We start from the raw sequence: 13546 nt of genomic DNA on the forward strand, positions 1-13546 counted from the left end.
CCTCATGTATAGAAGATTAAGATCTGATCTAATTGAAGTGTTTAAGATGATTAAAGGATTAGATAGGGTGGATAGGGAGAAACTAATACCTCTGACAAGGGAGTCCAGGACAACGAGCCAACAACTTTAAAATTAGAGCTAGGCCTTTCAGGGGTGACCTCAAGAAGTACTTCACATAAAGAGTAGTGGAAACCTGGAACACTCCTCAACAAGTTATTAGGCTAGGTAAAATGAAAACTTCAAAACTAAAAGTGATAGACTTCTGTTAGGCAAGGGTATTAATGGTTACAGAGCCAAGACAGGTAGATGGGGTTAAGATATAGATCAGCCATAATATAAGTGAATCATGGAGCAGGCTCAAGGGGATGAATGGCCTCCTCCTGTTCCTATGTTCCTAACTCCACACAAATCCTGAACAATACTAAAGATTCACCAAAAAGAATCAATTAAATGTATTTTAATTTGGATGGTCAAAAGGCACAACATATCCTCCTTTTTTTATTGATTCTCATTTATGCTGACTTAAAAAAATTAATCTTTACTGCTCTTTGCAAGCTTCCCTTACTAAAATCCTCGTGGCAAAAATGAAATGCCCAAAGGCATGCTGCCAATCACTAACCACAAAGTAAATATTATTACTAAACATTTTTTAAACACTTTACTTATTAATAATTTGCCACCTTGGTGCGAAATAATTCATATGTGCTAATTACCCATCCATTTTTTTTCTCCCAAGTTTCCTCTCACACGCATTAACAGATCGCTGAATGTAAAATCTGCCATGAGCCACTGCATTCGGACAGCATTTCAAACAGTTTTCTTTTACATAAAATCTGTATTAAAAGATATTCCATAATATATTTAACAGTGGCAACTTGATGAAGTTTGATTAATACAGCTAAAAATGGGTTCATCGCAAAAAAAACAAGCATTTAATTCACAGTACTGTGAATGCGAAGGCCCACCACCTGTAAGTCACCGAATTTTAACTTACTGAAAGTTAAAATATACAGAACTATATTTTAGTTAGAATCACAGTAATCAGTTCCTTGGCAAAATTTAAAAGAAATGTCTTTCAAACCATTCAATATATTCCTATTAGTGCCCATAAGCCCAAAAGTTTCAGCTTAATTTCTGGAGCCTCCTTGTAGGCCTACACCCTGATGGATGTTTGCATGTTCAGTAAATGTAGGTGAGCAATTATATCCAGTACTGCCGAAAAAAGAGGCATTTTGTCAAAGCTTTTCGTCTAGCACTCATCAAGACAAATCGCAAGAAAATGCCAATGTCAGGGGGAACAAAATGTTTATACTGTATGAGAAGAGTGTGCTAATTGGTTGCCCAAATAGATGGTGTTGCCATAGGGTCCCCTCTAGGCCCAGCTCTTGCAAACATCTTCATTGGGTTCCATGAGAAATGTGTCTTTGATGGAATGACACCCAACCTCCTACCCCTTGCATATTTCCAATATAGACCATAAGATGATATAAAACAAAAGATGATATGTTTGCTATACTTAAATCCATAGCTGCATGCAATAATTTCCTTGCATGTCTTAATGGGCTCCATCCTGCGCTCAAATTCACCCTTGAAATGGAGCAGTCAAATGAGCTCCCTTTCCTTGACATACTGGTTGAGAAATCTTCCAGGGGATTCTCTACCACGATCTACCGCAAGCCTACCTTCACTGGTCTTTACACGCGGTGGGACTTTTACAGTTCCACGTACTACAAGATTGGCCTTATTGGCAACTTCGTAAATAGGGCCCGAGCCATTTTCTTACCATGCAAGCTTGGTGCTGAAATAGAGTGCATCAAAGACATCCTGTGGGACAATGGCTACCCTGATCAGATCATCTCAGAAATATTGCGCAAACACATGAGCGTGCCCAAGGCCATCACTTTAGGCCCTGAAAAGTGCCCAACAACCTCAGATTACCCTGCAAAGAACACTGCAACCACTGCACAGCAGCAATGGAGGTGAAACGTTCACCAGAGAGGTCACCAAATCTCTCAGCAAGACTTACTTTGTCGTCAGTAACAAACGCACTTGCTTTGCCGCTGACTGCAAAATGTGGCCTATAATATTTGCAGTTCTGAAAAAAATTATTGACGATAAGCAATTATATGTGAAGCTTAAAGTTCAATAGATTTAATATGAATAAAGCTTTAATCATTGCATACAAATATGCCCAGAAGCAACATTTGGTGCCCATCCAAGCTGGCTGTGCAAGTCCCACCTAATTGTCATTAGATAATAAGAAATAAATGCCACCTCTACACTACCCCAAACAGCATGTTTGCTGCTAGATCAATGCAACCACAAATAGAAAAATTAGTGTTTGTAATTTCAAATACCTCAATGCGGCACTTTTCAAACTTTTTCCCAGTGTGACCTCATTTTCATACCCCAGAATGAAAATTTGTGGATTATAGGAGTTGCTGGGTGGGGAGTAGGGGAGGGGCAAAAGCAGTGGTTGGGGAGGTGGGGGTGGGTTGGAGAGGGGGGAGCAGTGTTCAGCTAATCCTATTGTATTATTTTCTTCCCCTTAACAAATCCACCTTGGCTTTCCTTAATTAATGCATATTTGCCCACACTGATGGCATGGCATGCCACCAGTGTGAACGTTACTGTGAAAATAATTTTATTGAGGAGTCCATGTCAAATAAATTAATGAAAACAGTTGCATTACTTTCAGGAAAATTAAGCCCAGAAGTTTCAGATAATGGCACAAGGAAAGCTCATTGCTGTTCTGGAAAGGATTTATTTGAAATAAATTTCTGAATCTAGAAGTACATGATATATAAAATATATCGTACTGGGACAGTGATCAAGAGCACGTCCCTTAATCCTGGAGGTAGATTTCAGATCTGCACTAGGTATTCTCTCAGCTTCACCATCAGCATTGTCTCCTGTAAGTGGAGCCCAGGATCCTTCCAATTAGGAGTTTAGCTTTACTACTCAATATCTAGTGTTGCATTAGTGTGGCCTAAAGGCAAATTAAGCTGCCCCATTGACATACCGGTATGTGAACTGGATACTGTAATCTGACATGTGCCATGACATGCCCTTAAATATTTCAGAAGGCAAGCTAACAAGCAGTCAAATGTGTTGAGGCCAATTGTACACAAAATATAGAATTCCATGCCTTATGCTTTACTTTTATTAAAAGATTAAATCCTAAATTCAAAACATGAAGATGTAGATAAGTACTGCAATGGTAAAGGAACGGACTACAGATGAAAACAACCTTTTCAGTGTAAATATTAGCAGATATTAAATCCCATTTATACATGTTCAAATTATTTCTTGATAAACTTACGATGATTATGTTAAAAATCCTTCTTATAAATGTGACCACTGAAGAATAGCATGCAACACATGAATAGTTACTATTCTTACCAATTGATCCTGGCAAAACAAAAATGAATCCAAAACTGATTAAGTCCTCCAAATAGAAACATCAGTCAGTAATGTACAACAATCATTATTATTTCAATGTACAATGTCATTGCACATCACTTGCATCGCCTTTGGACTTCAACAATGATAACCATTACTAGCAAAACAAAGAAAGTGAGAAAAAATAAAAAGGCAACTATGAAATTTGCTACCAAAAACATGTCTCCTTTCGCATGAAATGGCATAAAAATGACACTTTTGATGCTTTGTGAATCTGTACCCAAAGATCCCTTTGCGCCACTGTCCCATTTAGACACTTATTTTCCAAGGAGGAGGCTTCCTTATGCCTCACACTTATCAATGTTCAAATGCATTTGACATATGCACAGGGCCATTTTACAAATTCTTAGTCCTAGTAATTACCTTTAACCCTACTGTGTCTTTTCTGGGCAGTTTGCTATTCATTCTGCTAGTTGTTCCTGATTAGTTTGATCAATCTCATAGCTTTTATCTCAACCCATTTGGATTTTGTTTCTATCTTAGTTAGTTACTTTTATTTCTACTGCCATTATATTACTCTAATTAATTAGTATAGCTGTCCGTTCTTTCTTTTCTTTTCTAAAAACATAATACCCTTCAATATTTAACAGCCAGCCAGTCAGGCGCAAACTTTGTGAAATGCCAGTACACAGTGATATTACTATATTATCATCCAAAATAATTCTCAGTAGGCCAGTAAAAAATAATCCTAATGCTCTAAACGAATTTCTATATTCCTAATTAAAAAAAAAGCACAAAGAACCATCTTCAGAAACAATGTGCATTCAACAATGACGTTTCTGGTTTTTTCAAACTCACAATGGGCATTAAGGTTTTTTAAAATCATGTAATTGCTTTGAACCTACTCACAGGTTAGACAAACAAGGAGGGTTCGGACCACAAGATCGCAAAGTAGCTTCCATCTCTGAGGTACTTGTGCGGAAACAGCTGGAAGAATGATCTCTGCTGGAACGTAGTATTGGATTGTATAAGTTACCAAAATCCCAAAGGAATAAAGGATTTTCACCAGCTGGTATAGCCTAGAGAAGGAGTAATGACATGTCACAAGGGCATAACAGATTCACGGTGCTAGAGTGCAACAAAGTGCTGTTTTGTTGTTACTGTTGCGAATTTATAAGAACCCATAACAAGAATTTTATAGAGATATCTCACTATGAAGGAAATAAAACATAAGAAAGCAGTTTCAACACATTCATTAATCTAATTACCTCTTTTCTTCTCAGTCCAAAATTGATTAATCATTTGTAATATGAAAGTTTATTTGTTCATTTTCAAACAAAATCTTTTTTTTTAAATCATTGTTTCCTTTTACACAGTTAACACGAAAAATGCACTCCATCTCAACATTTTTTTCACCTTCAGTACTGTACAGAGTATGAAAATGGTCGTGATAAGGTTGCTGGATGCCTAATCCAGAGACTTAGGCTAAGGCTCTGGAGACATAAGTTTAAGTCCTATCACAACAGCTGAATTTAAATTCAATCAATTATTAAATCTGGAATAAAAAGCTAGTCTCAGTAATGGTGACCATGAAACTACCCAATTATTATCCAGACTCTTCTGGTTTGCTAATGTCCTTTAGGGAAGGAAATCTGCCATCCTTACCCAGTCTGGCCTACATGAGACTCCAAACATACACAATGTGATTGACTCTTAACTGCTCTCTGAAATGGCATAACAAGATAGTCAAAGAATAGGCCAAACAGGCCAGCTGGTATCGACCTAGGTACCTGAGACAACAAAGGCACAGCTTGGCTAGCTGACTTTGCAAAGTCCTCCTCACTAACCATCTGGGGATTTATGCCAAAATTGGGACAGCTGTCTCAGAGACCAGTCAGGCAACAAACTGACATAGTCATACTCACTAAATCATAACTTACAACCAATGTCCCAGGCTCCTCAATCACCATCCCATCTGAGTGCAATGAGGTACCAATGCAAAGTTGGGAATTTGGTGCGAGTGGGAATCTTGTTGAAGCTGGTGAGTGTTCAAGGCTTTAATTAGGCAGGTAGCTAAGTGAATGGGGAGTTTTTAAGATCTTATCCCTTTAAAACACAGGCAGTAGTTTAAATTGGTACCAGAAAGATATAAATATTGCATTACATTTAGAGCTTAACTAGTTAAACTACTTGACATAACTACAGACAGCAAGTTGAGTTATATTTCTAAACTTAAAATTTAATTGATTAAATTAAACAGAATAAAGATGACAGGGCAGATAATGTGTTGCAGCTGTAGTATGTGGGAACAGGTGGACACTAGAGTGGTCCATGGCAGCCACATCAGCAGTAAGTGTTGGCAGCTCGAAGAACCTTGGTTCTGAGTTAATGAGCGGGAGCCTGAGCTTTGGACGCTGTGATGCATCAGGGAGGAGGAAGGTTACCTTGACACTTTGATCGAGGAGGCAATCATACCCTTTCAGCTGGGTATTTCAGGTTTGGTCCCTGATCAGGGCAGGAGGGTGTGATTACAAGTGAGGCAGGTACAGGGATCTAGATGGTAGCAATGGAGGAGCCTCAGCCCTTGAAATTGTTCAACGGGTTCAAGATTGTTACAACATATGTGGAATAGTGCAGGAGCTACATGGAGGATGAGCAACGTGGTGCAAGGAGCCATTAAAGGGGGGGCGGGGGCAGGGTGAGAAAAAAGGAATGTAGTAGTATTAGAGAACAGTATAGCCAGGGGGATAGATACTGTTCTTTGCCGCCAAGACCAAGAGTCCCAAAGGCTGAGGTTCCTGTCTGGCATCAGAGTTAAGGACATAGTCTCAAGGCTGGACAGCAAGTTGTAATGGGGCGTGGGAAGAGGATTAAGTTGTTGTGGTCCACACTGATACCAATGACATAGGTAAGACTAAGATAGAGGCTCTAAGAAAGAGGGAGTATGAGCAACTAGAGACTAAATTAAAAAGCACAACCACAAAGGTGGATTAATTATTGAGTGGTGAGCAAATTGGCATACGGTTAAAAAAAAAGTCAGAGTTGAATGTGTGGTTCAAAGATTGATATGAGAGAAATGGGGTTCAATTCATGGGATACTGGCTTCAGCACTGGGAAAAGAGGGAGCTATACCATTGGGATGGTCTTCATCTGAACCACGCTGGCACAGGTGTACTGGCAAATCATATAACTAGGGTTGTAGAGAGAGGTTTCAACTAAATAGGGGTGGGGAGATTTGTTAAGTTAAAGAGAAAGGACAAAGCAATAGTGCAGGGTAATGATGCCAGCAACGATAACCAGAGTAACAGGGATGGACAGACTGCAGAAACATAAGAGTGCACCAGAAAGTAAAATCAGAGCAGGGAAAAATAGTAAAAAGGCAGAAATAAAGGCTCTTAATATGAATGCATGCAGCATTAGTAAGAAGATGGTTGAATTGATAGCACAGATAGAAATCAATGAATATGACATGATAGCCATTACAAAGACATGGTCGTAAAGTGACCATGACTGGGACCTAAATGCTCAAGGATATTTGACATTTCAGATTGACAGGAAGAAAAGGAGGTGGGGTAGCTCTGTTAATAAAGGATGAGTTCAGTACAGTAGTGAGAAATGATCTCTGTTTGGGGGATCAAAGTGTACAGTTTGGGTGGAGATAAGAAATACTAAAGGAAAGAAGTTATTGGAGGGGTGGTTTATAGGCCCCCAGACAGTAACTACATTGTAGGACAAAGTATAAATCAAACAAAACAATGGGAGCTTGCTGGAAAGGTACTGCAATAATCATGGGAGATTTTAATCTTCACAGATTGGGTGAATCAAATTGGCAAAAGAAACCTGGAGGTTAAGGTCATGGAGTATATTCAGGACAATTTCTTAGAATAATACATTTTAGAACCAACCAGGAAATAGGCTAATTTAGACTGGGTAATGTATAATGAGACATGATTAATAAATGACCTCACAGTAAAGGATCCTGTAGGTATGAGTGATCATAACATGATGGAACTTCATGTTCATCTTTAGGGTGAGAAATTTGGGTCTAAAATTACTGACTTAAACTTTAAATGTTACAAGGGCATGAAGGCAGAGTTGGCTAAAGTGGACTGGAAAAATAGGTTAAAAGGTGGAGAAGCATGTAAGGCATTTAAGGAGGTATTTCATAGCTTACAACAAAGATATATTCTATTAAGAAATACTCTGAGAAGGATGAGCCATCCATGACTAATTAGGGAAATTAAGGGTGGTATTAAATTGAAAGAAAAGATGTACAATGTTACAAAGAAAGGTGATAGGCCAGAAGATTGGGAAAATTTTAGAAACAAGCAAAGGATGACTAAAAAAGAGGGAGAGAAATTGGAGTTGGAGAAAACTAGCAAGAAATATAGAAACAGACTGTAAAAGCTTCTAAAAGTATATATAAAGGAACAGAGTAACTAAAGTTGGTCCCTCAGAGGGTGAGACTGGGGAATTAATAATGGAAAACAAGGAAATGGCAGAGACTTTGAACAAGTATTTTGTTTCTGTCTTCAACAGTAGAAGACACAAAAATCATTAAGATAGTAGAAAAGGAGGGGGTAAAAAGGAGGAACTTAAATCAATCATGATCATTAGAAAAAAGTACTAGGTAACTAATGGGACTAAAGGCTGACAGGTCCACTGGGCTTGATGACCTGCATCCTGGGTTTTTTAAGGAAGTGGCTATAAAGATAGTGGTTGTATTGGCTGCAATTTTCCAAACTTTTCCGAGATTCTAGAAAGGTCCCAGCGGATTGGAGTACTGCAATTGTAACACCACTATTCAAGAAAGGAGAGAGGCAGAAAGCAGGAAACTAGAGGCCAGTTAGTCTAACTTCTGTCATTAGGAAAATGCTAAAATCCATTATTAAGGAGCTAGTAGCAGGGCACTTAGAAAATCATAATACAATCAAGCAGAGTCAACATGGTTTTGTGAAAGGGAAATTATGCTTGACAAATTTATTCGAGTTCTCTGAGGATGTAACAAGCAGGGTGTATAAAGGGGAACCAATAGATGTAGTGTATTTGGATTTCTAAAAGGCATTCGATAAGGTACCATACAAAAGGTGACCGCCCAAGTTAGGAGCTCATGGTGTTGGGGTCATGTATTAGCATGGATAGAGGATTGGCTAGCTAACAGGAAACAGAGTCAGGATAAATGGATCATTTTCAGGTTGGCAAACTGTCCCATCATTCTATAAGATCATGGCTGATTGGATTGTGATCTCAGCTCCTTTTTACTGCCTGTCCCTCATAACACTCAACTTCCTTGTCAATTAAAAACCTAACTCCGCCTCAAATATATCCAATGACTCAACCTTCACTGCTCTCTGTAGAGGAGCATTCCAAAGATTAACACCCTCTAAGAAATTTTCCCTCACCTGCATCTTAAACGGGAGATGCCTTATTTTGAAACTGTGCCGCTAGTAATAGATTCCCCCACAAGAGGGAACATCCTCTCAGCATCTTCTCTGTCAAGAAGCGCCACAGAAATCAGTGCCAGGGTCTCAACCAGTTACAATCTATGTTAATGACTTGGACAAAGGAGCAGACTCTATTGTAGTCAAATTTGATGATACAAATTTTGGTAGTTAAGCAACTTATGAACAGGATACAAATATCCTACAAAGGGATATAGATATTTTAAATAGGCTAAAAAATGGCAGATGGACTATAACGTGGGAAAATGAGGTTGCCCACTTTGGCAGGAAGAATAGAAAAGCAGGATATTATTTAAATGGAGAGACACTGCAGAATGCTGCGATGCAGAGGAATCTGGGTGTCCTTGTACATGAGTCACAAAATGTGGGCATGCAGATACAGCTAGTAATTTGGAAGGCCAGTGGAATGTTGGCCTTTATTGCAAGGGGGATGAAGTATAAAAGTAGGGAAATCTTACTACAGCTGTACAGGGCATTGGTAAGACTGCATCTGGAGTACTGTGTACAACTTTGGTCTCCTTACTTAGGGAGGGATATACTTGTACTGGAAGCAGTTCAGAGAATGTTCACTGGGCTGATTCCTTGGATGAAGGGTTTGTCTTATGAGGAAAGGTTGAGCAGATTGAGCTTATTCTGGAGTTTAAAAGAATGAGAGATGATCTTATTGAAGCATAAGATTCTGAGGGGGTTTGGTTGAGAAGATGCTGAGAGGATGCTTCCTCTTGTGAGGGAATCTACCACTAGGGGCACAGCTTCAGCATTAGGCATCTCCCATTTAAGATGGAGAAGACGTTAATCTTTGGAATACTCATCCACAGCAGTGAAGGCTGAGTCATTGAATATATTTAAGGCTAAGTTAGACAGGTTTTTAATTGACAAGGAAGTTGAATGTTATGGGGGACAGGCAGTAAAGTGGAGTTGAGATCACAATCAGATCAGCCATGATCTTATCAAATGATGGACCAAATGGCCTATTCCTGCTCCAATTTCTCATGATCTTCTGATATCCTGTCTCACTGAATGAGAAGACCCACTAGAAGTGACAACACAGTGGTACACAGTCAGGTCGAATTGAATCTGGGAGTCCGCAACACTGACTGCAGACCCTATGAATTCTCATGGCTTCAGGTCAAACATGAGCAAGGAAACCTCCTGCTAATCACCACCTACTGCCTTCCTTCAGCTAATGAATCAGTAGTCCTCCAATTTGAACATCACATGGAAGTAGCAGAGGCATTGAATTCCCTCTGCCCAGAGTCCATTCTATGTCCAATGTGCTCATCAGCACCGCTATTGTCCAAGTCTTAGGCCATATCTGCAAGTCAGAATCTGTGCCAGATAGTGAGAAAACCAATATGAGGGAAAAAACCTAACATGTATGGAGAACATAGGAAATAGGAGGGGTAGGCCATTCAGCCTGTCAAGCTTGTTCCTCCATTCAATCAGATTATGGCTGATCATTTATCTTTTACATCATTTTTTTCCACTATCACCATATCTCTTAATGTCATTGGTATCCAGAAATCTAAAGATTTTGGTCTTGAACATGCTCAATGATTGAGCCTCCACACCCCTTTGGGTAGAGCATTCCAAAGATTCAGCACCCTCTGTGAAAAAGTTCCTCCTCATCGCAGTTTGAAATGGCCTGCCCCTTATTCTGAGACTGTCTCCCATGATTTTAGACGCACTAGCCAGGGGAAACATCCTATTGTTACTGGCAAGAGGAGAGGCAAACTTGAACTCCTTTGTTTTCTCATTGTCTGTCTCTAAGCGGAGGTGTTTTAATTTTTGTTTCCCCCAAATCCTGTTTGTGACGTCAATTTTAAAGTGATTCACAGCAAACTCTCTTTGGGGTTAAATCAGAGGTATTGTTTATTTACACATTCAAAGTCGGGGGGGGGGGGGGGGGTGTGGGGGGGATTGTCGCAGCTTCATACACACACACAAGCACACAAAAAGAAGATAGGAAAGAGGAATTTGTACAAATTGAGTAACTTTAAAGAAAAAAGATAAGGATATCAGTTCACGTTATTGTCAGAGTCCAGGAAGTCAGAGTGCAGTGAGGGTTGATTCATGGAGGAGTTAAATTCAAGTAGGTTCAGCTAGCTTTTTTTTATTCATTCACAGAATGTGGGCTTTGCTGGCTGGACCAGCATTTATTGCCCATCCCTAATTGTTTTTCAGAAGGTGGTAGTGAGCTGCCTTCTTGAACCACTGCAGTCCATGTGGTATAGGTACACCCACAGTGCTGTTAGGAAGGGAGTTACAGGATTTTGACCCCAGCTGAAGCAGGAGTTGTAAAATTCCTTTAAAGTTTGGTGGTGCAGCGAGATGAGGTTGGTATACAGAGTCTTGGTCTGTTCAGCAGGATAAGGCAGGAATCTTCCAGAGAAACAGGCTTCATGGAGGATTAGACTTGATGCAGGCTGTTGGTCAGCCTGGAATCCTGCTGTGGTGTTTGCAGGCGGGAGGTTAAACAGCACACTGTGTTATGAGTCTAGAAATGTAATATTAAAACTTTCCAAAGGCCAAAAGCTTAGGTCATGTGATGTTGCCCATTAATGAGTCAGTTGCAGGCTAACGAGCAGTTTCTATGCCTCTGGTCAAAATCCATTAGGAGATTGATGGTGACCATCAGCACCTCTGCAGGTGTAACAAATTTCAATTGCTCTCCCTTTGTTATAGGACGAGGTTGAGGAGATAGATTGTCTGCTGGGCCCTGGTTTTGTTGATTGTAATGTGTCCTCAGATGAGAAAGATGAGATATTCCACAAGGATAAGGATTAAGCTTTTGTCCTGTAACTGCTGTTGGAAATTTCCAGAAACTGAAGCCAACTTGTGAATCATGTGATCTGTAGCAGCTATATTTTGGTTTAGCAGAGTTCATTTTTAAAAAATCAGCAAAATGGTAAGGTTTGCTTTGAACAGTTTACGATCACTTTCATGTCTTAGGGAAGTGACACTATCCACATCTAATCTGTTATACCCTGTAAAAAAAAAAATCAATTTCAATTAGATCACCTCTCATTCTTCAAAACTCTAGAGAATGCAGGCCCAGTTTCTTCAATCGCTCTTTATAAGAGAATCCCATCATCCCAGGGGTTACTCTGGTGAAACTATGTTGCACTCCTCTATGGCAAGTATATCCTTCCTTAGGTAAGGAGACCAAAACTGTACACAATACTCCAGGTGCGGTCTTGCCAAGGCTCTATACAATTGCTGCAAGGCAATGTTTACTCCTGCACTAAAATCCCCTTGCAATGAAGGCCAACATGTCATTTACCTTCCTAATTCCTTGCTGCACCTACAAGTTAGCTTTTAGTGACTCATGAACAAGGGCTCCCAGGTCCCTTTGGACATTAACACTTTCCAACCTTTCACCACTCTTCCTTTCCATTTTTTCTACCAAAGTGGATAACTTCACACTTATTCACATTATATTCCAACTGCCATGTTCTTACCCATTCCCTTAGCCTGTCCAAATCTCCTTAAAGCCTCCATGCATCCACCCCAAAATTCACATTCCCACCTAGTTTTGTCTCATCAGCAAATTTGGAAATACTACATTTGGCCCTCAAATCTAAATCATTTATACAGATTGTGAAAAGCTGTCACCCAAGCACTGATCCTTGTGGTACCCCACTAGTAATAGCCTGCCATCCTGAGAATAACCCATTTAGTCCTACTGTTTTCTGTCCAATAACCAATTCTCAATCCATAGCAATATATTACCGCCAATCCCACATGCTCTAATTTTGTTTAGTAACCTCTGTGTGGTACCTTATCCTAACTGACATCATCCTTACCAATCTACATGTTAAAGATGTATCTGTCCATGACAATATTGGTAGGAGCTACTACCACACAGTCCTCATGGAGGCAAAGAATGGTTTATACAATGAGGAACCCTCCATTGTGTTTTGTGGCACTGCCATCGTGCTAAATGGGACAGATTCAGAACAGATCTAGCAGCTCTAAAGTGGGCATCCATGAGGTGCTGTAGACCATGAACAGCAGCGGAATTGTATTCCACCGCAATCTGTAACTTCACAGCCTGAGAGAGACATCCCTCCACCATTACAATCAAGCCAAGGGGACCACGACTGATTCAATGAGTGCAGGAGAGAATGCCAGGGGCAACACAAGCAATATTTAAAAATGAGACGCCAACATGGTAAAGCTATAACACAAGACTACATGCATGCCAAACAATGGAAGCAGCATGCAATAAAAAGAGCAAAGTGATCCCACAACCAAAAGACTAAAGCTCTGCAATCATGCCACATCCAGCCATGAATGGTGATGGGCAATTAACCAATGGGAGGAGAAAGTGCTTCAAACATTCCATCCTCAGCACGTCAGTGCAAAAGACAAGGTTCATGCATTTGCAACCATCTTCAGCCAGACATGCAGAATGGATGATCCATCTCCTCCCCTGTCTGAAATCCTCATTATCATGGGTGCCAGTCTTCAGACAATTCGATTCACTCCACGATATCAAGAAACGGCTGAATGTGCTGGATATGGCAAAGGCTCCGGTCCCTGACAATATTCCAGCTGTAGAACTGAACACTTGTACTCCAGAACTAGCTGTGCTCTTTGCCATGCTGTTCCAGTGCAGTTACAATTCGTCATCTACCCAACAATATGGAAAATTGCCCAGGCATGTTCTGTCCACAAAA

General features: G+C 40.0%; 1 protein-coding gene across 12 annotated transcripts in view; it reads right to left on the reverse strand.

Annotated features, from left to right (window-relative positions):
• slc36a4 (solute carrier family 36 member 4) overlaps positions 1–13546 on the reverse strand; it is a 450045-nt gene that overhangs the window by 325008 nt on the left and 111491 nt on the right. For 10 of the 12 annotated variants that reach the window (XR_005944434.1, XM_041199221.1, XM_041199220.1 and 7 more), the window contains one exon: positions 4312–4481. Coding sequence is in view for 11 of the 12 variants with exons in the window: in XM_041199221.1 (XP_041055155.1) it covers positions 4312–4481 (170 nt within the window). In the remaining variant the exon portion in view is untranslated. Of the gene's footprint in view, positions 1–3451; positions 3560–4311; positions 4482–10840; positions 11852–13546 lie in introns of those variants that run through there. The other 2 variants (XM_041199224.1, XM_041199233.1) reach the window with 2 other exon arrangements.

Source organism: Carcharodon carcharias, chromosome 11 (assembly GCF_017639515.1).
Source record: "Carcharodon carcharias isolate sCarCar2 chromosome 11, sCarCar2.pri, whole genome shotgun sequence".
In the NCBI taxonomy this organism is placed as follows: domain Eukaryota; kingdom Metazoa; phylum Chordata; class Chondrichthyes; order Lamniformes; family Lamnidae; genus Carcharodon; species Carcharodon carcharias.